The following is a 21,761-nucleotide window of genomic DNA, read 5'->3' as shown; positions in this document are numbered from 1 at the left end:
GTGATGTTCATATATTCTACACATATTACCCATATACATATAAATGGGTATATAAAGTTTTTGTGAGTGTATGGAGGGGTCAGTGTGAGTGTGTGTATGGATGCTTATTTTCATTTGGAGGGGTTGCATACCTCCCAACTGTCCCTTTTTTGGAGGGACAGTCCCTCTTTTGACAGCTCAACCCGCAGTCCCTCATTTTTACTGGAAAGTCCCTCTTTTCTCTGCACTGAACAGCCAGAAAAAGAAACAAAGTTTCTCACTTAATTGGCTTTTAGCAGAGAGCCCAGAACAGCTAACAGGTGCAAATAAGATACTTTGTAACAATTTTGAGACACAAAAACACAGTTTAGATAAGGAGAAATATTTTCAAACTTTCATAACCTGCCAAATTTTGTAAAACAAACATGGTAAGTAGGGGTGTGGCCACAAAAAGGGGTGTGGTCAAATAATTGCTGCGCTACGTGCGGAAAAACATTTTTTGTCCCACTTTTTACTTCCAAAATGTTGGGAGGTATGGGGTTGAACTTGATGGACTTTGGTATTTTTTCAAACCGATGTAACTACTGTATATTAAACATTTCTTGCACACTTTTACTATAGTTTCTGAATGTTATCTACTGCTTTTTAATGTATTCAAACAGATTGTATTGTTAATATGAAGGGTTTTGTCCTTGAAGGCACTAGAGCCAATAGTATAAACTCATCCCCTGAACCTGGTATTTGTGATTGGGTAGAAGCATATTGACAGCCTTGCTGCTTTAGATCTAATGTCTGTCACTGTGTTCCAGTGAGTGAAGGCAGTTGCCCAACGCGCCTTGCTGTGATGGCCAGAGGAAGGATATTCACATTTGATGCAGTTCCTGAAGGGCAGATCCTGACTCCACCTGAGTTGTTAAGGTTGTTTACAATATTTCTTCAATAAGAAACTGTTATTTAAAGGGATACTGTTATGGGAAAACATGTTTTTTTCAAAACGCATCAGTTAATAGTACTGCTCCAGCAGAATTCTGCACTGAAAATCATTTCTCAAAAGAACAAACAGATTTTTTTTTATTTAATTTGGAAATCAATTTGTCAGTTTTCCAGCTGCCCCCAGTCACGTGACTGTAGCAGACAGTAGCAGCAAAGTTGTAATCATTAATACAGTTTTTTTACATTGTTTTTTTTTTATTTTGCTGTTTTTCTTTAGGCAACTTCAGTATATTCAAAATATTTGTCAGACTGAACCTGCAGGCATCGGGCTGTCAGCTCTCACTACTGAGGAAAGGACACGCTGGGCTCAGGTAACAGGCCATTTGCTTCACTTTTTTTATTCAGGTGGGCACTAAACATGCCCCAAATCGAACATTTTTGATTTGGCTGCCTGCTGATTTGGCTGCATACTGCAGAAAAGATTTGTAGATTAATCTAAACTGAACCCTAATTTGCATAATTAGATTGGCAAAAAAATTGAATTGACTGTGGACTACAACTTCATATTTGCAGCTACACACATTGTGCATTGCTTTAAAATGATGTGAATATAAAGGTTTGGCTGAAAACGTCTAAGGATTAGGATCCTGCAAAAAGTGCCAGGATTTGACCAAATCCTAAACTGAATGCATAATTCTGGCAAATACAAGGGGTCCTCTGCTCTCAATCCATTATCAATCTGGTTAGGACAGTGAGACATTTTGTGCCTTAAGCTATCAAAAAATGCCTTCACCTTTAAACAAAACAGGGATTATTTGTCCATATATTGCAATATATTTAAGATGACCAACTACGTCAAAGTCATGGTCTGGCCAGTCTTACACTTGCTTTCATTTTCATCTGATTCATTAAGAATTCTATTACTTCATTATACATTTTACACAGGGACTAACATACTTAGTTTCAAGGTTAAAACTCGCAAACTTAGTTGCCCTTTAATTTGCCACCATTGGGATCACCTGACTATAGCCGGAAAGGGTGGGAGCTACAACATGGAGCTGGCCACTGCGCCTGTATAACAAACAAGGGAAAGTTGTGCTCACCAATCATTTTTAAACCATTAAGCAGGGATGCAATGAGGCTGTGACCACAAAATTCATACAGACAAATACAAAGAGTCCTCGGCACTCAACCCATTATTACTCTATTTATGACATTTTGCCTTAAGCTACATAAAATGCCGTCCCCTTTAAACAAAACAGGGATTGTTTGTCCATATATTGCAATATATTTAAGATGCCCAACTACGTCATAGTCATCCCTGGTCTGACCAGTACTACACTCAACTGTTTTTGACTTGATCAATACGTTTATCATGTCATCAATGAGTTCTGAAGGCTGAAGCTATATGACCTGTACCATACAAGTCTAGTGGGATAGATAACCCCTTTTAAATTGGAAGTTGACTATAATCAGTATGCTTTTCCTAACATCTGCTAGGACCAGCCATGATATTTGTTATTGAATTAGTTATCTGAATTTAGCTGTGTTGGTGACAAATGAACTTAAATGAAACTGAAGCTTCATGACACACCAATCTCTTGCTGTAGCATTACCCCTTAAACAATTTCTGACATATATTCACTCTTATTTGTTATTAAATTATTTATTTATTATTTTTATTATTAGACGCGGGAGCACCTCATTAGCCTTGATCCAAAGAACTCAAGCCATCTAGAAGATATCCAGAACAGCCTGTTCATTTTGTCCCTTGATGATGCAAGTCCATATGGAACGCCTGAAGACTACAGCCAGGTAGTTTGATAATAAATGCTATTTATTTTATAATAAAAGGGTTAAGTTTATTGTAGGGCCAAAAATAGGGGAAGGCAGAAGAGGAATGTGCCTAGGGCCCAACAGTGGGGGAGCTGTGACTGTAGTAGGTACATGTCTATCAAACATTGATAAATCAATATGGTTAAAACATTTCCTGACAGTCAGAAAGTTTAGATAAAAGAGTTAAATAACTGCAACAACTGAAAGTAGGATTGTATGAGTCCAGAGTAGTGTAGGGAAAGAAATTGCAGGTTTGATGTTGCTGTCTCGTGTACTCTCCCTTAGGGAATGTTGAACACATTGATCACATTTATTTTATTAGACTGACATACAGGAGAATTGCCAGTGTGGGTCTATAGGGTCAGCTTGTTTTAAAGGACCAGTAACTTCATTTTTTTTTATTAAAAAACCACAAAGACATATTGAACTTTTAAATTGCTCTTTATTAAGAAATAACTTACCGAAACTCCGCTTGCACTCCTCTTCAGAAAAGGCGATCCATTGTGCGATGCTCGATTTCTCCTCCCTGCTTTCCTTATAGGATATAGCCAGGGAGGAGAAATCGAGCGCCGCATGATGGATCGTCGCCGTGTCGCCTTTTCTGAAGAGGAGCGCAAGCGGAGTTTCGGTAATTCTTCTTAATAAAGACTTAGTGATTTAAAAGTTAAATTTTTTTTCATTCTACACTAATGAATTTTTTAATAAAAAAATGTATGTTACTGATCCTTTAAGCATGTTTTCTAATACACCTCTTTCTTTTCACTTGTATAGATTGCAATGTTGGCTCTTGCTGGGGACCCTACTGTTCGCTGGGGTGACAAATCCTATAATCTCGTTGCCTGGAGCAATGGGGTATTTGGCTCCAACTGTGATGTAAGTAAGGGCTTTAATTGGACCTGACTGCATTATAAGGACAAGTAACCACAGATAAATTACGATATAATAGTTTCATCTAGTCGACAAAATTCAGTGAAGCTTCTGGAAAGAACTGAATTTGTGTTTTAAATAAATGTACTTTTAATTAATTTGGGTCTTTGTCCCTGTAACGATCGCCGCCCGGAGCAGGCCCAGGAGCTCCGGGCGGCGCGTCCATCTTCGCCGGCGTCGCTCCCAAAATGGCGGCGCCCATGGCCGCCACGTGGGTAGCGGCGCCGGGCGATGACGTCAGCGCGCCGACGTCGGCGCAAGAGCGTCAATGACGTCAGAATGGCGCCAAATTTGAAAATAAAAACGCCAACTAGACGCCAGAATGGCGCCCAAGAATAGGATTACTTTCCTGAAGCATATCCTGGGTTTCCTGTGTGCCTTATTGCCTAATCTTGTTCCTGCCTTGTATCCTGACCCTTTGCCTGGACTTTGGACTTTGTTTGTATTCTGCCTGCCTGTGAACTCTTGCCTGATCCTGACTATTCTCCGTTTAACCCTTTGGATACCGCGACCTTGTTCCCTCAAGAGGGCTTCCTCCTTGATCCAGACAACCTTCCTGGAGGGAGCTCCCGGCTCCCTGACATTATTCTTGGGCCATGGATCCTTCTGAGGAAGCCACACCTCATGTCGGACGAGCGCTCCGCGGACTGGCATCCCGCATGGAGGACTACGAAAACCAGCAGGTTCGCATTGGGCAAGCACTCGATGTCCTGCTGGCTCAAGTGCCTTCTGCGTCCTCCACTGCTCCACCTACTGGGGATCCCCCCATGGCGGCAGCCCCCACGAACACAAGCTACCCGACAGGTGAGCCTCGCATTCCACCTCCCCCTCGTTTCAGTGGGGACCCACAAGCTTGCAGGGGATTTGCCACGCAATGCCAAATTCAATTTGAGTTCCAACCCACACAGTTTCCAAGCGAGCGTTCCAAGGTGGGGTATGTGATGTCTCGATTGGAAGGCAAGCCACTGGAGTGGGCAACGTCTCTTTGGGAGAAGAATTCCCCGCTGACTTTTGATGTTAAAGACTTTCTCCAAGCTTTTCGTATAGTCTTTGATGCTCCAGGTCGGGTTACGAACGCCCCTGCCCGTCTCTTGCAGCTCCGGCAAGGAAGCCGCAGTGTCAATGAGTATGCTATAGACTTCCGAACACTGATGGCGGAGACTTCCTGGTGTGATGACGCTTACAAGGCTGTATACTACCAAGGCCTATCCATCCGCATCAAAGATGATCTCGTCTCCAGAGAGACTCCTGACACCCTGGAAGGGTTGATCGCTCTATCCATTAAGGTGGACACTCGTCTCAGAGAGCACCAGGTGGAGAGAGAGCGCAGTAGACGATTTTCTCCCATGTTGGCCCCTCGCTTTCAAAGGCCGATTCTGCAAACACCCGCTGTTCCTGTGACCCATGTGTCGACGTCTCCCTTGGAGGAACCCATGCAAGTAGGAAAGACTCGCCTCTCCGAGCAGGAAAGACTCCGAAGACGTATGGCAGGTCTCTGTTTATACTGTGGTGGGCATTCCCATTTTGCCAACGCCTGTCCTGCCAAAGCCAAGAGTTTTGTACCCCGAGGTATGTCTCAGGTTTCTCATGTAGGGGGCATCACTCGAGGTTCTCTGGAGAAGTATCAAGAAAATTCACGCAGGCTTCTCCTTCCTTTGCAGATTCACCTGGCAAGTAAGTCTATCTTCGAAAGGGCCTTCCTCGACTCCGGAGCGGATGGCAATTTCATGGATGCCTTTTTTGCCGAACGCATGAAGATTCCTCTGCTTCCATTGTCTTCTCCCCTGCGAATTACTGCCATAGATGACAAACCCCTGGAGTTTGAATTCGTCACAAAGTTCACGGCGGAACTATCTGTACAAGTTGGGGCGCTGCATCAAGAAAAACTTTCATTCTTCATCATCCCCTGTCCTTCTACTCCAGTGATATTGGGTCTTCCATGGTTACGTCTGCATAACCCCACCATAGACTGGTCCACTGGGCAGATCTCTCGTTGGAGTTTATTTTGCCTGCAACATTGCCTTCCGCCAAAACCCCTCGAGAAGGTGAATGTCTCCTCTGCGGAATTAAAGACTTTGCCCTCCACTTATAAGGGATTTTCCGATGTGTTTTGTAAAAAGTCTGCAGAGTTCCTTCCCCCACATCGCTCCTACGACTGTCCGGTTGAACTCCTGCCTGGAGCTATGCCCCCCAGAGGGCGCACCTACCCTCTCTCTCCTGCAGAGACTACCGCTATGAAGGAGTACATCCAAGAAAATCTCCAGCGGGGGTTTATCCGCCCTTCTACCTCTCCTGCAGGGGCTGGGTTCTTCTTCGTGGAGAAGAAGGACGGAGGCCTTCGGCCTTGTATAGACTATCGGGGTCTGAATAAAATCACCGTGAAAAACAGATACCCTCTGCCCCTGATTGCCGAGCTCTTTGACCAGCTGAAAGGGGCAAAGATTTTCTCCAAGTTGGATCTCCGGGGGGCCTACAACCTCATTCGCATCCGGGAGGGTGACGAATGGAAGACGGCATTCAACACTCGGGATGGGCACTATGAATATCTCGTTATGCCCTTCGGCCTATGCAATGCCCCTGCCGTCTTCCAGGAGTTTGTGAATGATGTGTTCCGAGATCTCCTAGGAAGGTTCGTAGTCGTATACTTGGACGACATCCTGATCTTTTCCAAGGACCTTGAAAGTCATCGCTCCCAGGTGAAGGAGGTACTCTCTCGTCTGAGGAAGAACTCTCTCTTCGCCAAGTTGGAGAAGTGTGTTTTCGAGGTATCCAAGATCCCCTTCCTAGGATACATTATCTCTCCAGAGGGATTTGAGATGGACCCCGTGAAAGTGTCGGCCATCCAGGAGTGGCCTCTCCCACTGAGTACCAAAGCAATCCAGAGATTCATCGGATTTGCTAATTATTATCGACAGTTCATCCGGGGGTTCTCTTCCCGCATTGCACCTATCCTGGCCCTCATCCGAAAAGGGGGTAAACCCAGCCTGTGGCCTCCATCTGCTATAGAAGCCTTTCAGTCCTTGAAAGAGGCCTTCACGTCCGCTCCTGTTCTTCGACATCCCAATCCTGCACTACCCTTCTGCATCGAAGTTGATGCTTCTGAAGTCGGAGCCGGAGCTATCCTGTCTCAGAGATATTCCTCTGATGGAAAATTGCACCCCTGTGCGTTTTTCTCCAAGAAGTTCTCATCCGCAGAGCAGAACTATGACGTCGGGAATCGAGAACTCTTGGCAGTCAAGCTTGCCCTTGAAGAATGGCGTCACCTCCTGGAGGGTTCTGAAATTCCTGTCCAGATTTTCACTGATCACAAGAATCTGGAGTTCATACAGTCCCTCAAGAGGCTAAATCCCAGACAAGCCAGGTGGGCCCTTTTCTTTTCCCGATTTAACTTTGTTTTGACTTATCGCCCAGGTTCCAAAAATCTGAAGGCCGACGCCTTGTCTCGTAGCTTCACTCCGGTGGACCGTGACCCTGAGAGACAGGAACCAATCATTCCACCAGTCAAGATCATTGCCTCTCTGTATCCCCAATTTGCCGACCAGATTCTGGCTGGGCAGTCCTCGGCTCCTCAAGATACTCCGATTGGCATGGCCTCCTGAACTTCGCCTGGCCATCCTGCAACAAACCCACTGCTCCAGGCAAGCTGGACATCCTGGTTCGGCTAAGACCCTTGAACTCTTGAGGCGCCTAGTCTGGTGGCCTGATATCCGCAAGGATGTAAAGGACTTTGTGGCTGCTTGTAATGTCTGCGCCACTTCTAAGCCTAGCCATTCCCGCCCCAGTGGGTTGTTACAGCCTTTGCCGGTACCCTCTCGTCCATGGACGCACCTCTCTATGGACTTTATTGTCGAACTTCCTCCCTCCGGTGGGAATACTGTGATCTGGGTTGTTATTGACCGCTTCTCCAAAATGGCCCATTTCATCCCTCTGAAGAAGTTGCCCTCTGCGGTGGAGTTGTCCCAGCTATTTATCCAGTACATCTTCCGCCTGCATGGTTTCCCGGTGGAGATCGTCTCCGATAGAGGCACCCAGTTTACTGCCAAGTTCTGGCGTTCCTTATGCAAAGACCTGGGAATTGTTCTTCAGTTTTCATCTGCATACCACCCGCAAACGAATGGGGCAGCTGAACGTGTCAACCAAGCCCTGGAGCAGTTCCTGAGGAACCACGTATCCCTCTGCCAGGATGACTGGTCTGATCTCCTCCCATGGGCGGAATTCGCTCATAATAATGCTTGTCATTCCTCTACAGGAAGGTCTCCGTTCATGTCGGTGTATGGTCAGCATCCTCAAGCTTTTCCCCAAGACTTTGTGCTATCTGACGTCCCGGCTGCTGACGACTCCGCAGCCCATATGTCTGCTATTTGGGCTGCGACCAAGTTGAACCTAGAGAAGAGTGCTCTTGTTCATAAGACTTTCGCGGATCGTCGTCGAAGATCCTCTCCTCTCTACAAGGTGGGTGATAATGTCTGGCTCTCTTCCAGGAATATCCGGTTGAAGATACCATCTCCCAAGTTGGGTCCAAAATTCGTGGGACCATTTCCCATCTTGGAGATAATCAACCCTGTGGCTGTCAGACTCCAGCTTCCACCAGAGATGAGAATGCCCAACGTGTTCCACGTGTCTCTGGTGAAACCCGCCATCACCAACCGGTTCTCTGGCGGTCAGTCTCCTCCTCCTGCCATCTCAGTGGAGGGTCAACTCGAGTACGAGGTGGAGAAAATCCTAGACTCCAGAATCTCCAGAGGGTCCCTTCAGTACCTCATTCAGTGGAAGGGCTTTGGCCCTGAAGAATGCTCCTGGGAAGGACACCGTGATGTTCACGCTCCTCGTCTGGTGAGGGAGTTCCATTCCAAGTTTCCCCAGAAGCCAAGTCCTGGTGGTCCAGAGGCCCCCCGTGAGGGGGGGGGTACTGTAACGATCGCCGCCCGGAGCAGGCCCAGGAGCTCCGGGCGGCGCGTCCATCTTCGCCGGCGTCGCTCCCAAAATGGCGGCGCCCATGGCCGCCACGTGGGTAGCGGCGCCGGGCGATGACGTCAGCGCGCCGACGTCGGCGCAAGAGCGTCAATGACGTCAGAATGGCGCCAAATTTGAAAATAAAAACGCCAACTAGACGCCAGAATGGCGCCCAAGAATAGGATTACTTTCCTGAAGCATATCCTGGGTTTCCTGTGTGCCTTATTGCCTAATCTTGTTCCTGCCTTGTATCCTGACCCTTTGCCTGGACTTTGGACTTTGTTTGTATTCTGCCTGCCTGTGAACTCTTGCCTGATCCTGACTATTCTCCGTTTAACCCTTTGGATACCGCGACCTTGTTCCCTCAAGAGGGCTTCCTCCTTGATCCAGACAACCTTCCTGGAGGGAGCTCCCGGCTCCCTGACAGTCCCGTTAATGCATTGAATACATATGGATGATCTAAAGCTCCATTAAAAACATGGTGCTGAATGGGAGAGTGCTGGCTTATGCCTCAGAATAAAGATGTTTCCACATGTCATACGGGATAGAAAGCAAAGGATCACAAATCCCCATGCTATATGTGGCGGAGACAGTGGCAAATTGCATCCATTCTCTTTGCCCTGCAAAAGTGCAGCTCCATTCCCACTTCATTCTACTGCCTGGAATAGGCTATTTACAATGTAACCTGCTGCTGTTTGACCATTCATAACCTTCTGGTGAGGTTTCTAAAACCCTGGGCATTTTTTAAAGAAGACCTTACATGTCAATGACAGAAGAGGATCATATGGCCTATAATTCAAAATTGTACCATACTCTTATGAGCCAAATGCCCAGGGTGTAAGCCTACCTATAAGTCCTTCTGTCAATCACCTACATTTTTGCCACATCTAGGGCAGATTTATCAAGGGTCGAATTGAGAATTCAAATTAGAAATTTGAATTTTTCAAAAAATTTTATGGTCAAAACTTGACTAGGGAGTTATTCAAAAATCACCAATTGTAGCAGCGTGCTCCGGATCTCCACAGAAACCGCCAACTTCAGTATTCAAGTTAAAAGAGTATGTTTTATTAACGCAAACAAGCACCCGAGGTCTTAGGAAGTTTTTCAAATTCGATTCGAGTTTTTAAAAAAAAAATTAGATTTTCGAGATTTATCATGCTCTGGCTGTTTAAAAATTAGAATTCAACTATTTGCCACCTAAAACCTGCCTATTTGCTGTTTGAGACAATGGGAGAGGTTCAATTTGGAGTTGTTTCCAGCCTCCCTGACATTCGATTTTCTTTGGAGGAAAAAACTCAAATCGAATTCGATTCGAGTTTTCGGGTTGATTTTTAAAAATGTTATTTATTTATTTTTATTAAATTTTGATTACTGTTGAATTTTGAATTCACGGGAGTTTAGGGGCGTTTTTAAAATTAAAAATTTAACCTCATAATATCTGAAATATATTTGTTTTACAGCATGCCCCATATGATGCCATGGTATTGGTAGCAATGTGTGATTACATTGACCAGAACGTCAAAGCTTGCGAAGGCCGTTGGAAGGTAAGCGTCTAGCATTGCAATTGTAATGGAAGAGAAGAAGCAGAATTTGATCTGATTATAAATATAAGAATCCACTTTGCAGGGCTCAGCAGCAGTGCGGGAGCTGCATAATCCTAAAGAGCTTGTCTTTACTGTGGACCAGAGAATCCTAAACGACATAGCTCTTGCCAAAGAGCAGTATTACAAGCAGGTGAGCTCTATTGTTTTCTTTTAAATCTAATATAATAGCTTCACATAAGACATAATAGTTTTAAAAGTTCCACTTAAAGCGGCAGTTCATCTTGAAGTTACATTTTAATGTTACAGAATGCCCCTAGCAAATTTTAGATTGTCGTCATGCTTTCTTTCCATAGATCGTTATACTTGCAGATTATATTTAGAACTGTCTGGGCCATGCATTTTGCAGTGAAAGAGGAACTCAGCACAGTGTAAATTTAGGTGATGGAAATACATTCAGGAAGGCCGTGCTTAGTATGGTAGAAAGTGGAGAGCTTTATCAGTTGCTGATAGTGAAACACATGATCTGTTTTTGCCAAGATAAAACAAGTTCATGCAAGTAAAGTCCATATAAAGCTGGCCATAAACACAAAGATCCGATCGTACGAATCATTGTACAATCGGACTTTCCCCGACCTGCCACTAACCATTCCGATCCAATAAAGTACAAAAGAACAGATCAAATCAATCGTTCAAAAGTTATGTCAGACAAAAGCTAGTGACAGTCTCCCTCTGAAAATTGTACTATCGGCAATACATGCAGAGATATTATTGCCAGCCGACAGAAATCTTTTAACCTGTCCGATCGACCAAACGACCGATCTCCGCCAGACAAAAAATTTCAGGACTCTGAAAATCGTACAGCTGCTCGATTCGTACAATCAGATCTTTAGGCTTTAGGCTTTTTATTTGAAGTCCAAACATGCTTGTGCAATGTTTATTCATAACTAGTGGCGGACTTGAATGATTGAATGTTCCCAAGTAGACTTTATTCCTATTTGAATAATACTTTATCTGATTTTTTTTTCAGGCATCTGATTTACAAATAGTGAATTATGCATTCACCGCTTTTGGAAAGCAGCTCGTGAAGAAAAAGAAGCTTCATCCAGACACCTTTGTGCAGCTTGCTCTTCAGCTAGCATATTATAAGATTCATGGATGGTGAGTCACTCACTGTTTGCATCTACAAAGGTCTCAGCTACACACACAGTACTGCATATCAGTATTTCCAATTTCCCTTTTATTTTTCTAGTCCTGGTTCTTGCTATGAAACAGCCACCACTCGGATGTTCTTCCATGGGCGCACAGAGACCATGAGACCGTGCACAGTAGAAGCTGTGAATTGGTGCCGCTCTATGCTAGATCCCCTATCCACAGTAAGTGTTGTTAAGTATGATGTTGTCAGAAAAATTAGTGTGTATGTGTGATAGGTAGATTCTTGCACTAAGTTTAGAGTCCAGCATTTCATGGAGCTTTTTGCTCTTCATATTTGGGTGTTCTGCTGTAAATTCAAGTAGATAATGTTATAGTTACGTTTACTTTAAGTTCTATCAATGGGTGAAAGTTAGAGTTCACCATTTGAAAAATATGCCTCAAAAAATCCCATAGGAATGAATAGAGAGTGTGGGCTTTTTACTGTGGTGAACTTTAGTTTCACACTTTGATAAATCTGCCCCTTTGTGGCCATACACTGTAAGAACTGCTCATTTGGCCAGGTCGCCAAAGAAGAGGGTCTTTCCCCTGATATGCCCACCAAAAGGTGGGCAATATTGGGCTTATTCGATTGTTCGGCCCTATGGCCAAACTATCTGATTACAATGATGGGCATACCAAGCGACGGCACGAAGACTACATCAATTAGCCAATGCAGTCCTCAATCAGGCAGGCAAATCAAACATGCCTTATCATGAACTGGCCTATTTTTGGTCAGAAAATGGTCTGAGAGGCCTGTCAGAGGGTCTCATACACTGGCAGATAAGATGCTGAATCGGTTTAAAGGACCCAAATTGGCATCTTTTTTAAAAGGTATTTATTTTGTAGATCAACTTACAGAGGCATACAAAATGTAGTACTGACCGGAGAAAAATTGTTACAGGTATATTGCATTTAGCTGCTCTGTAAGCCATTTTTAATTAATAACCATGGGATCCCCAACATAGAATTAAGTGACAAGAGCAAAGAAAGAGAGAAAAAGTAAGGAAGAGAGAGCAGCACAGAGTAGAGGTGGGGGGGGGGGGTGGACCAACCTGCAAAGGAAATAATTAGAACAGGTAAAAAGAAAAAAAAAATTGGTGCAAGTCAACTAGGGTCTAGTTGGGAGCAACAAGCCAGTCCATTGGTTGGGCGGGAACAGTTACAGTTCTATTTGTATATGTTTCGTTGCGCAATATCCAAAGTGTCCAGATTTTATTGAATTTCGTGGGGCACCCCCTTGCATAATAAATCTGTTCCAAAACAGGCAACGTTTGCTCCACCTGAGCTATCCAGAAAGATAGGGTAGGAGGCCCAAATTGGCATCTTAAATCTGCCTGTGTACGGCCACCTTTAGGTACAAGCGTGAAGGCAGCAAATGGCAGAGCTACGATAAAACCACTTATCCTACAACTGAACTAATAGATAAATAATACTAATAAATAATGTGTTGTTGGTGAAAACTCCCTCTCTGTGATGGACAAAGGTTGCAAGCCAAATTGGAGAAACCGCACACCTCACAAAGCCAAAGCAGCGTGTCCTGGTGCCCGGTGATAGGGAAATCGGCAACCTCCCAGCCAAGGTACATAGAAAATTCAACGGCACACAGGAATTCCTGTGTGCCGGTGAATTTTCTATGGACAAAGGTTGTGCAAGAAATCAATAAAAATATTGACATTTGTGCGTGTTTCTCTGTGCAGCTTGCTCAGCGCCAGGAACTAATGCTAAAGGCCTTTGTAAAGCATAACAAAATGATGAAGGAATGCCAGCTTGCGAAAGGTAAGGCAGCCAATTGTGAAAAGTATTGATGTCTCTCAGGTCTTTTATTTAAATATGAAAAATTATGTCAACAGTTTCTCTTAGAGCATTAGTTCTTTATCATCTTAATTTATTGTCAACCAGTTAATGAAGATTTAGCTCTGCAGCGCAACAATAGAGCAGTAGGTTACAACATACAAAGGCCCCCCGAAGAACACGGATTACCAATGTTGGCTTTTAGAATAATTGTTTATATTGCAGGGTTTGACCGACACCTTTTGGGTCTTCTGCTTCTTGCAAAAGAGCAGGGGCTTCCGGTGCCAGAACTGTTTACAGACCCAGCCTTCACAAAAAGGTAATTGTCTTTTTTATTTAAAGTGTATGTCTGAACCTGCTACACAGTCATTTCTTATAGCAAATATGTTAAACTTAGGGGGAAATATTCCTGAAATGTATTGGGCCTTTAAATGTTGTGCCTGCTGGTTATAGTGCATTTCTCTCTGAACTGGATCGTTCCAGACATTGTTTATAACAGTGTACTTTGATTAAACATTTGATTGGAGAGGGGAAAACATATAAAGAAGTGCAGAATATGATAGGCTGCCTAAGCTAAAATGATGTCAGCTGCTTTAAAATGGCAACCAAAACCTGCAAGACGATGAAGAAAACAGAAAACTGCCATTGGAATGGATAGAAGAATAGCCATAATGACAAAGACTCAACCAATGATCAGCTCTAGGAAGATCAAAGAAGGTGTAAAGTTATCTGTGATACTGTTACAATTAGAAAATGCCTATGTGAAGCCAAACTATAAGCAAGAAGCCCCCGCAGAGTACCATTGTTGAAAAAAAAAAAAAAAAAGACTTGCTGAAGAGGTTACAATTGCCAAAGAACACATTGATTGGCCTAAAGAGAAATGGCGCAACATTTTGTGGACTGATGAAAGTAAGATTGTTCTTTTTGGGTCTAGGGACCGCAGACAGTTTGTCAGACGACCCCCAAACACTGAATTCAGCCACAGTACACAGTGAAGACAGTGAAGCCGCTGGCACAAGCATCATGATATGTTCCTCATACTATGGTGTTGGGCTTATTTATCAAATACCAGGGGTTATGGATCTGTTTCAATACATCAAAATACTTGAAGAGGTCATGTTGCCTTATGCCGAAGAGGAAATGTCCCTGAAATGGGAGTTTCAATGAGACATCGACCCCAAACACACCAGTAAACAAGTAACATCTTGGTTCCAGACCAAACAACATTGATGTTATGGAGTGGCCAGCCCAATCCCCGGACCTTAATCCAATAGAAAACTTGTGGGGTGTCATCAAAAATGCAGAATTGTGGAATGTAACAGGTGCCAGAATTTGGTCAACTCCATGCAACACAGATAAAAAAAAAATATTAGTTCAGTGATTCAAAGGAAAGCAAAATCTTGAAGCATTTTTCAGTTTATACAGTGAATGTTTGAGTTTATAAAGAAGGATGCAAACACTGCTATTTTTTGGAACAGCCTAATATTCCCTTTTCTCCACTTACATGTTTTGATTTGGAATAGAATGTGTACTGTTCCCAATGCATTTGCGTGTATGGAAATAAAAGCTATTATAAGGATTTTATTCACTTTTTTAAACACACTGCTATTATTCGGAACACAATAATTTCTTCTACTAGGAACACTAGTTTGCAGACTCCAAGCGGTGGATTTAATCCTAAGAACTAAATGTCCTTCAGACTGTATCACACAGTATTTCATATGAAATGTGGTCCTGTACTGACTCTGTGTGTGACTCTGTAGCTGTTTTCAGGAAGTACCAAAATATAGTAGAAGCACTATTTTACGTTTTCAGGGGACCATGAAAAAACAGGAAAATGTAAAAAAAAAAAAAATGTATTATGCATAATATATAGGTGGGACTACAAAGATGATGTAACATGAGGGGAAACAACATCATGGGATGCAAAATTGAGGTTTCACTGTACTGCTTTATTGAGCGTCTGCTATTACTATATATATATATATATATATATATATATATATATATATATATATATATATATATATATATTTGATGTACATTATGTTATGGTTGTACAAATTTCACCTTCATTTTTTTTACAGTGGCGGAGGTGGGAATTTTTTGTTGTCCACCAGTCTTGTAGGCTACACTAATGTCCATGGAGCTGTGGTACCCATGATACACAATGGATATGGATTCTTTTACCGAATACGTGATGACCGGTACGAGTTTTTTTTAGTTCCTCACACTTTACTATGGTTGCATTCCAGTTTATCAGCCATATCCTACTGTCACAGAAAATCTTTTACCAGTACCTGTGCTATTACATTACTGATTCATAGTGGCGTTAATGTAATTATGGGTAATGTCACTGAAACAGCTGGGTTGCCATTAATGTGTGTGACATTAGATTTGTGGCTGTGTAGCCTTTACCCATTACATGACCATGAAATTGAACTAATAGTGAACAGCAAACTCCAGGATGTTGTGTTGGACACAAATTATGTAGGTAGGAATATGAGCTGTTCATGCTGATCAGTATTTATATTGATTGTATGAACAGAAAAACAAGTTTAAAGGGGAACTATAGCGAAAATGAAAATGTAATCTTAGCTTCAGCATACTGAAATAAGAAACTTTGTAAATACGATCAATAAAAAATGATGTATCGTTTCTGAATTAAACAAGTTTATCTTCACTATTTCTCTCTAAGCATCTGTTTCTCCTCATTCTGTCTTGAGTCAGGAGTTGGGTGTCAGATGAATGATCCAATATAGGGGGTTCTTCTTGCCTAGAAGATTTATTAGAGCTCACTCTATTAAAATCACTAGACATCATGTCTCTCTACATGCAGGATTTGTGCAAAAGGCAGTTATTTTGTTAGATTTTGTTTGTACTGGAATCAGTTGAGTAAGCTCTAATACATCTGCTAGGAAAGGGAGCCCCCCTATAAGATATATTGGATCATTCATCTGACACCCAACTGCTGCATGAAGACAGATTGAAGAGAAACAGATGTTGAGAGAGGAATCGTGAATATATATATATATATATATATATATATATATATATATATATATATATATCTTTTGAATCGTGAATAGAAACTTGATTATTTCAGAAACAATGCAGAACATTTTATTGATTGTATTACAAAGTTTTTTTACTTTAGTATGATGAACCTTATATAAAATTTTCATTTTCGCGATAGTTCCCCTTTAAGAAAATGTTTATATTGCTCATATCCTGCTATGGGATTCAGTTCCTCAGACCAGTCATTTTTATTTTTTAGGAATAAAAATTGGAATATTAAAATCCTGAAGGCTAGGGACAATGATGAAATGATTTTGATGAAATCAGTTGAATTGGCCAGTGGCTACCTTGATTGATTCAATAAAAATTTCTGCATCGATCCATAGCGGTAGCTTAATTGAGTACCCATGGTAACAACACAGAATGTAAGCTCTTTTGGGCAGGGCGCCATTTACCTTTTTTATAAAATAAAGGCCCCTTAAATTTATTGTCCTCTCAGCTAATGGGTGGTGCAAGGCTGCTGTTGTGCTCATTCCCTCTGACAATTGTTTATTTTTCCATTGAATGTTGGTTCTGTACATTGTCGGACTGGGCCAGCAGAAAAACCTTGGTGGGCCCCACCAAGCCAGGCCTGCTCCCTTGCCCAGACTGTCCCTGTTACTCCACCTTTTCCTGACCTGATCACAGCGCAAGGGTAGTTTGTGCTACTGCCATTGTGCACATATGTGTAGAGGGAGGGTAGTTGTGAGAGATTGGGCAACGAGTGGTCCTGAGTCCTGAGCGGAACCAATATAAGGCCCGAACCCACATATTTACCCACTTTGATCCTCCACCTGAAGCCTTATCCGAAACCCTACCTGCAACACCTGCTGACTACCATTAAACAGGAAGTGATGTTGCTGCAAACCGGAAGTGACATCATCAAAAGTGGACAGGGACAAAAAAAGTTTTGTAAAATTTTAAAAGGAGTAAAATATAGACAATATAACATAAGATAAGAAATTTACAGGAGACGCGCAACCCAACCAACAACGACCCCGCGACCCGAAAATACCTAGTGCAACCCTGGTTTTGTATATTCTATCACAATTACTGCACTGCATTTTTCGCTGCTTTTTAAAAATCCATGTGTGTGTGTGGGAACATTTAGAAACAGTCAAAGTCTTCCTGCAAATGACATAATCTACCTATAATTTTAGGTTTGTTGTGGCCTGTACTTCATGGAAATCCTGCCCTGAGACTGACGCAGAGAGACTGAGCCGAACTGTGTTCCAGAACTTCCATGAGATGATACAACTGATGGTCCATTCTCAGCTCTAAGAGATGATTCCTGCACACTTAACAGACACTTAACACATCCATGTGCAGAGTAATTACAAAAAAAAAACCTACTACTAAGTTGTATAGGATTGTCTGTAGTGTACAACATAATGGTTGGTAGAATAAGGGCTTACAGATATACCCAGCTTAATTGATGCAGGTTTAGGGTAAGTCCACACAGGGCGTTTTGGGGAGATTTCGTCGCCTCGTTTTTGCGGCGACCAATCTTCCCAAATGCCTTCCCTGAATATGCGCAGGCTAAAATGAAAAAACGCCAGCGTTAATCAAACTTGGCGGTTCGTTCTCCGAAGTCGCCCCAAGTTGCCTCACGAGGAAACTTCGGGCGACTTCGTAAAACGAATCACTGCGTGTGATTAGCGCCGGCGTTTTTTCATTTTAGCCTGCGCATATTCAGGAAAGGCGTTTGGGGAGATTGATCGCCGCAAAAACAATGCGATTAGTCGCCAGGCGACCAAATCTCCCCAAAACACCCTGTGTGGCCTGGCCCTTAATAAGATAGACACTTCCATTATATCGAAGAAGAGCACCAAGAGTTTCTTAGCACAATAAGAGTAATTAGGTATAAAGCCACAGCTGCTGAACTCAAACAGACAGATATGATCAAGTGTTAAGGTGGCCATACACCATAAGATCCCCTCGTTTGGCGAGGTCGCTAAACGAGCGGATCTTTCCCCGATATGCCCAACTGCAGGGCGATATCGGGTTAATTCGATTGTTCGGCCCTAGGGTCAACGATTGTATTATAACAAAGAAAATGGGCGCCATCAGGACGAAGACCGCATCAACTAGCAGACGCAGTCCTCGATCACATAGAAAATCAAACCTCCCCGATCGATATGTGCCCGATTTTTGGCCAGAGATCAATCGGGGAGACCCGTCGGAAGCCCCCATACACGAGCAGATAAGCTGCAGAATCTCGGTAGCTTTAAAGGTCAAGGAAAGTTAAAATAAAGGAGTAGCTAGAAATGTTGTACATTATGTTTTGGGCTTATTTACCAGCCCAAGGCAACCACAGCCCTTTAGCAGTAAAGATCTGTGTCTCCAAAGATGCCCCTGTAGCTCCCCATCTTCTTTTCTGCTGATTCACTGCACATGCTCTGTGCTGCTGTCACTTACTGAGCTTAGGGAGCCACTCAAAATATACAGTACACATAGAATAGAAATGTCACAATATAAGGCTCATTAGTAATTAGTACAGATAATTACTACATGGCAGCACAGAAACCAGTGCAATTAGCATCAGAATGTAATAATCAGCCCTGTAGCATCAGTTTATATTACAGACTAACCTCATTTTCTGCTTGTACATTTGGGACAACCCCTAAGCTTAGCTTCTCAACAGCTGCTCAGAGCCCACTGAGCATGTGAGTGTCGCAGACACTTTCCAAGATGGTGACCCCCTGTGACAAGTTTGAAATCCTGGATCATTGCTTCTATTGACAAACTGAGACTTTAAGCTGGTACAATAAGTTCAGTATATAAAACATGGCATTTTTCTATTCATCTTTAGGGTTTCCTTCTCCTTTAATCTGCCCATGTATGGCCACCTTTAATGATAGTAAGGACTCCTATTTGATCCCTGAGGTATAAATTACCCCTTTGATTAGTGAGTGCATGGCTTTCCCATGTCTCAAACAGCACAGGCTTTATCTTTACATTTAAGTCCTACAACACCCCCCAAAAAGGTGCATTATCAATTAGCTGGGTACATCTTCCTCCTCTCATTTGTGATTGCACTGAATATCCCATACTTTACTGTCACACCCTGTGGCTTTAAATGTATCAATGCAGCGCCAATGCAAACCACATATAGCTTTCCATGCATAAAACAATGCAGTATACCTAATGCAAATCCAATGCAAGTCCACTTTAATTAATGTATGTTCTATGTGTGCTACTCAAACTGATCTTCTGCTTCCAAATGGAATCCCAACAAGGGCTAAATATCCCTAATGTCAAACACAGGAGATTGTGCAGTGATGTGAAGCTGCACCGATACTGAACTTGCAGTTGGTTCAATGACTGGGAGTTTAGTAATTACTAAATATAACCAAGTGCCCTCAAATATCCTTCCCTCCTTGATTGTAGCAGTGTATTGTGGGAGAGGGGAGTCTTGCATCTCCTTTGACTGGGGTTAACATGAGCAAACAAGTTCTTCAAGGCAATTTAAGCTAATTATGTTAAGTGTTTTTGCACTGCTAGTGAGTAATTCATTGTGAGTCTTAGGAAAATGTATGATAATATAATGTGATTCTTTTTTTTAACTCAAATTAACTGTGTCATTCTCTGGAGACTAATTATTAGATATGCTGATCTGGATTTGGCTCTTGTCCTCTGAATAGCACCTTTTCCAGCCATAGGTTCTTCTAATCACATTGACTTTTGCTGAAGAATTATCAGTAGGTTTTATTGGGAGGCCCATTTATCAAAGGTTGAATTTCGAATTCATGTGAATCGACGGGGGGTTTTTTTAAGAAAAAATTTGAATGGCTAATATTCGATCGAATGGTTCCGACCCTGAAAATTTGAATCGTATTCGATTCATATTTGATTCTTACCAATCGAATTTTTCTCCCAAAAAAACGCTTGAATGTCAGGAAGGCTATTAAAATCTCCAAATGGCTGAATGGGCCATTGACTTGTACACAAACTCGGCAGGTTGTGGGTGGGCAATATTCGAATTAGGTCTGTTTCCATGGCCGAGTTGTGATAAATCTCACATTCTAATTTACATTTGAATAGGGGATAATAAAATTCAATTGTGTGAATTTTGAAACTCGAAAATTCAAATTTACAATTCGATCCCTTGATAAATCTGCCCCTTAGAGTTACTGCACAGGCCTTACACAGAGGCACAGTTTTTGTGGGTGTTCAGTCAGAAAATCAGATGTGACAGTTTGCAGAGAAAGTGCCTCCACTGATGTGAGAAGTGTGACATGGTTGGGTGTGTTTCCCCTTGCACAGCACATCCTTGTACAACAGTGCGACTGCCAATGTCTGGAATCACAGGTGGCGTCAGTGGAAGCCCATACATGTGATCGGCCCCATACACGGGCCGATAAAAGCTGCTGCCAGACCAAGTCGGCAGTTTATTGGCCCGTGTGTGGGGCCATCCGACGGGCTTTCCCGATCGAAATCTGGCCGAAAGTCAGCCAGATCTTGATCAGGCAGGGTAAAAAATCCTGCGTGTATGCGGTCCCACTATCTGACCGCCCGTTTCGGATTCATTCTGTTCCGTTCGTTGGACCCTGGTACAATACAACCTGTGTATTGCGGACCCCTGTGTAGAAGATTGGCACAGAGATTTTCTCTGTTGTGATTTGGCACAGCTACACAGCCATGGGGATTTCGTTCAGATGTTCTTTGTATTGTTCCACTATGGGCACTGGTAGAAACTATTGCATGGAGTGAATGTATGCTGTGATTCCATTACCAAAGCCCATGGGCAATGTCCGGCTGAGACCAGTGGCCTAATCATTGCACCAGAGAGGCATTTGTCTTCCACATAAGGATTCCTTGCGGTAAAATCAGGGAATTTGGTGCCTTTTTATTTCCTCTTGAAGCATTATGCTCAGGGATTGTGTGTTGGGAAGGGGTTGCATTTTCTTGCCTGGCACTGTTGCTGCGTAGCACTTCAGTCTCACAGCTGAACCCCATAATAAGGGCTTTCTCTTTAATTGTACTTACTCCACTATCTTCCATTTCAGGAGCTGAAGAGCTGTAACACTGGAAAGGGTTTATATTTTTCTTCATTCGAAACTCTTATTCTGAGCCGAACTGCAGTAGCCAGGGCTAGTTACAAGCAAAGGCAGAGAGTTCCTTTTCATTGGGAGCCCATTTTGATATGATCCTCTTCTGATGACAAGATTCCCAAATCATATTCTCCTGTAGCGGCTGATCTTTTCATTGTGTGCTATAAAGACTCTCTCTGCTGGTGGGGTATTTGTAGCCCGATCAATAAAAATGGCAGTATTCGCATGGCAGCAAGACGAGAGATAAGGCAGGTCATGAAAATATCTCAAACCAAATCCCAGCTTGATTGGGTTCTAACTGGATAATGTTCCTTCTGGAATGTACCGGAGGAACTTCTTTCCTATTTAGCTTTGAACGTATACTTAAAGGGATACTGTCATGGGAAAAAAATTTTTTCAAAATGAATCAGTTAATAGTGCTGCTCCAGCAGAATTCTGCACTGAAATCCATTTCTCAAAAGAGCAAACAGATTTTTTTATATTCGATTTTGAAATC

The 21,761-nt window shown here is 42.7% G+C and overlaps 1 protein-coding gene across 5 annotated transcripts in view; it reads left to right on the top strand.

The window, feature by feature from the left end:
* crot.S (carnitine O-octanoyltransferase S homeolog) overlaps positions 1-17,591 on the top strand; it is a 32,893-nt gene extending 15,302 nt beyond the window's left edge. For all 5 annotated transcript variants that reach the window (XM_041567447.1, XM_041567448.1, XM_041567450.1 and 2 more), the window contains 12 exons: positions 789-897; positions 1,190-1,283; positions 2,602-2,727; positions 3,520-3,621; positions 10,089-10,172; positions 10,255-10,362; positions 11,200-11,330; positions 11,422-11,545; positions 13,061-13,139; positions 13,380-13,473; positions 15,242-15,361; positions 17,372-17,591. In XM_041567447.1, the coding sequence (XP_041423381.1) occupies positions 789-897; positions 1,190-1,283; positions 2,602-2,727; positions 3,520-3,621; positions 10,089-10,172; positions 10,255-10,362; positions 11,200-11,330; positions 11,422-11,545; positions 13,061-13,139; positions 13,380-13,473; positions 15,242-15,361; positions 17,372-17,492 (1,292 nt within the window). In that variant the 3' untranslated portion in view covers positions 17,493-17,591. The remainder of the gene's footprint in view (positions 1-788; positions 898-1,189; positions 1,284-2,601; positions 2,728-3,519; positions 3,622-10,088; positions 10,173-10,254; positions 10,363-11,199; positions 11,331-11,421; positions 11,546-13,060; positions 13,140-13,379; positions 13,474-15,241; positions 15,362-17,371) is intronic.
* The last annotated feature ends 4,170 nt before the right edge of the window (positions 17,592-21,761 follow it).

This window comes from Xenopus laevis, chromosome 6S, assembly GCF_017654675.1.
Source record: "Xenopus laevis strain J_2021 chromosome 6S, Xenopus_laevis_v10.1, whole genome shotgun sequence".
In the NCBI taxonomy this organism is placed as follows: domain Eukaryota; kingdom Metazoa; phylum Chordata; class Amphibia; order Anura; family Pipidae; genus Xenopus; species Xenopus laevis.
The sequence above is the reverse complement of the archived record's forward strand: the minus strand, read 5'-3'. Positions and strand labels throughout refer to the sequence as shown.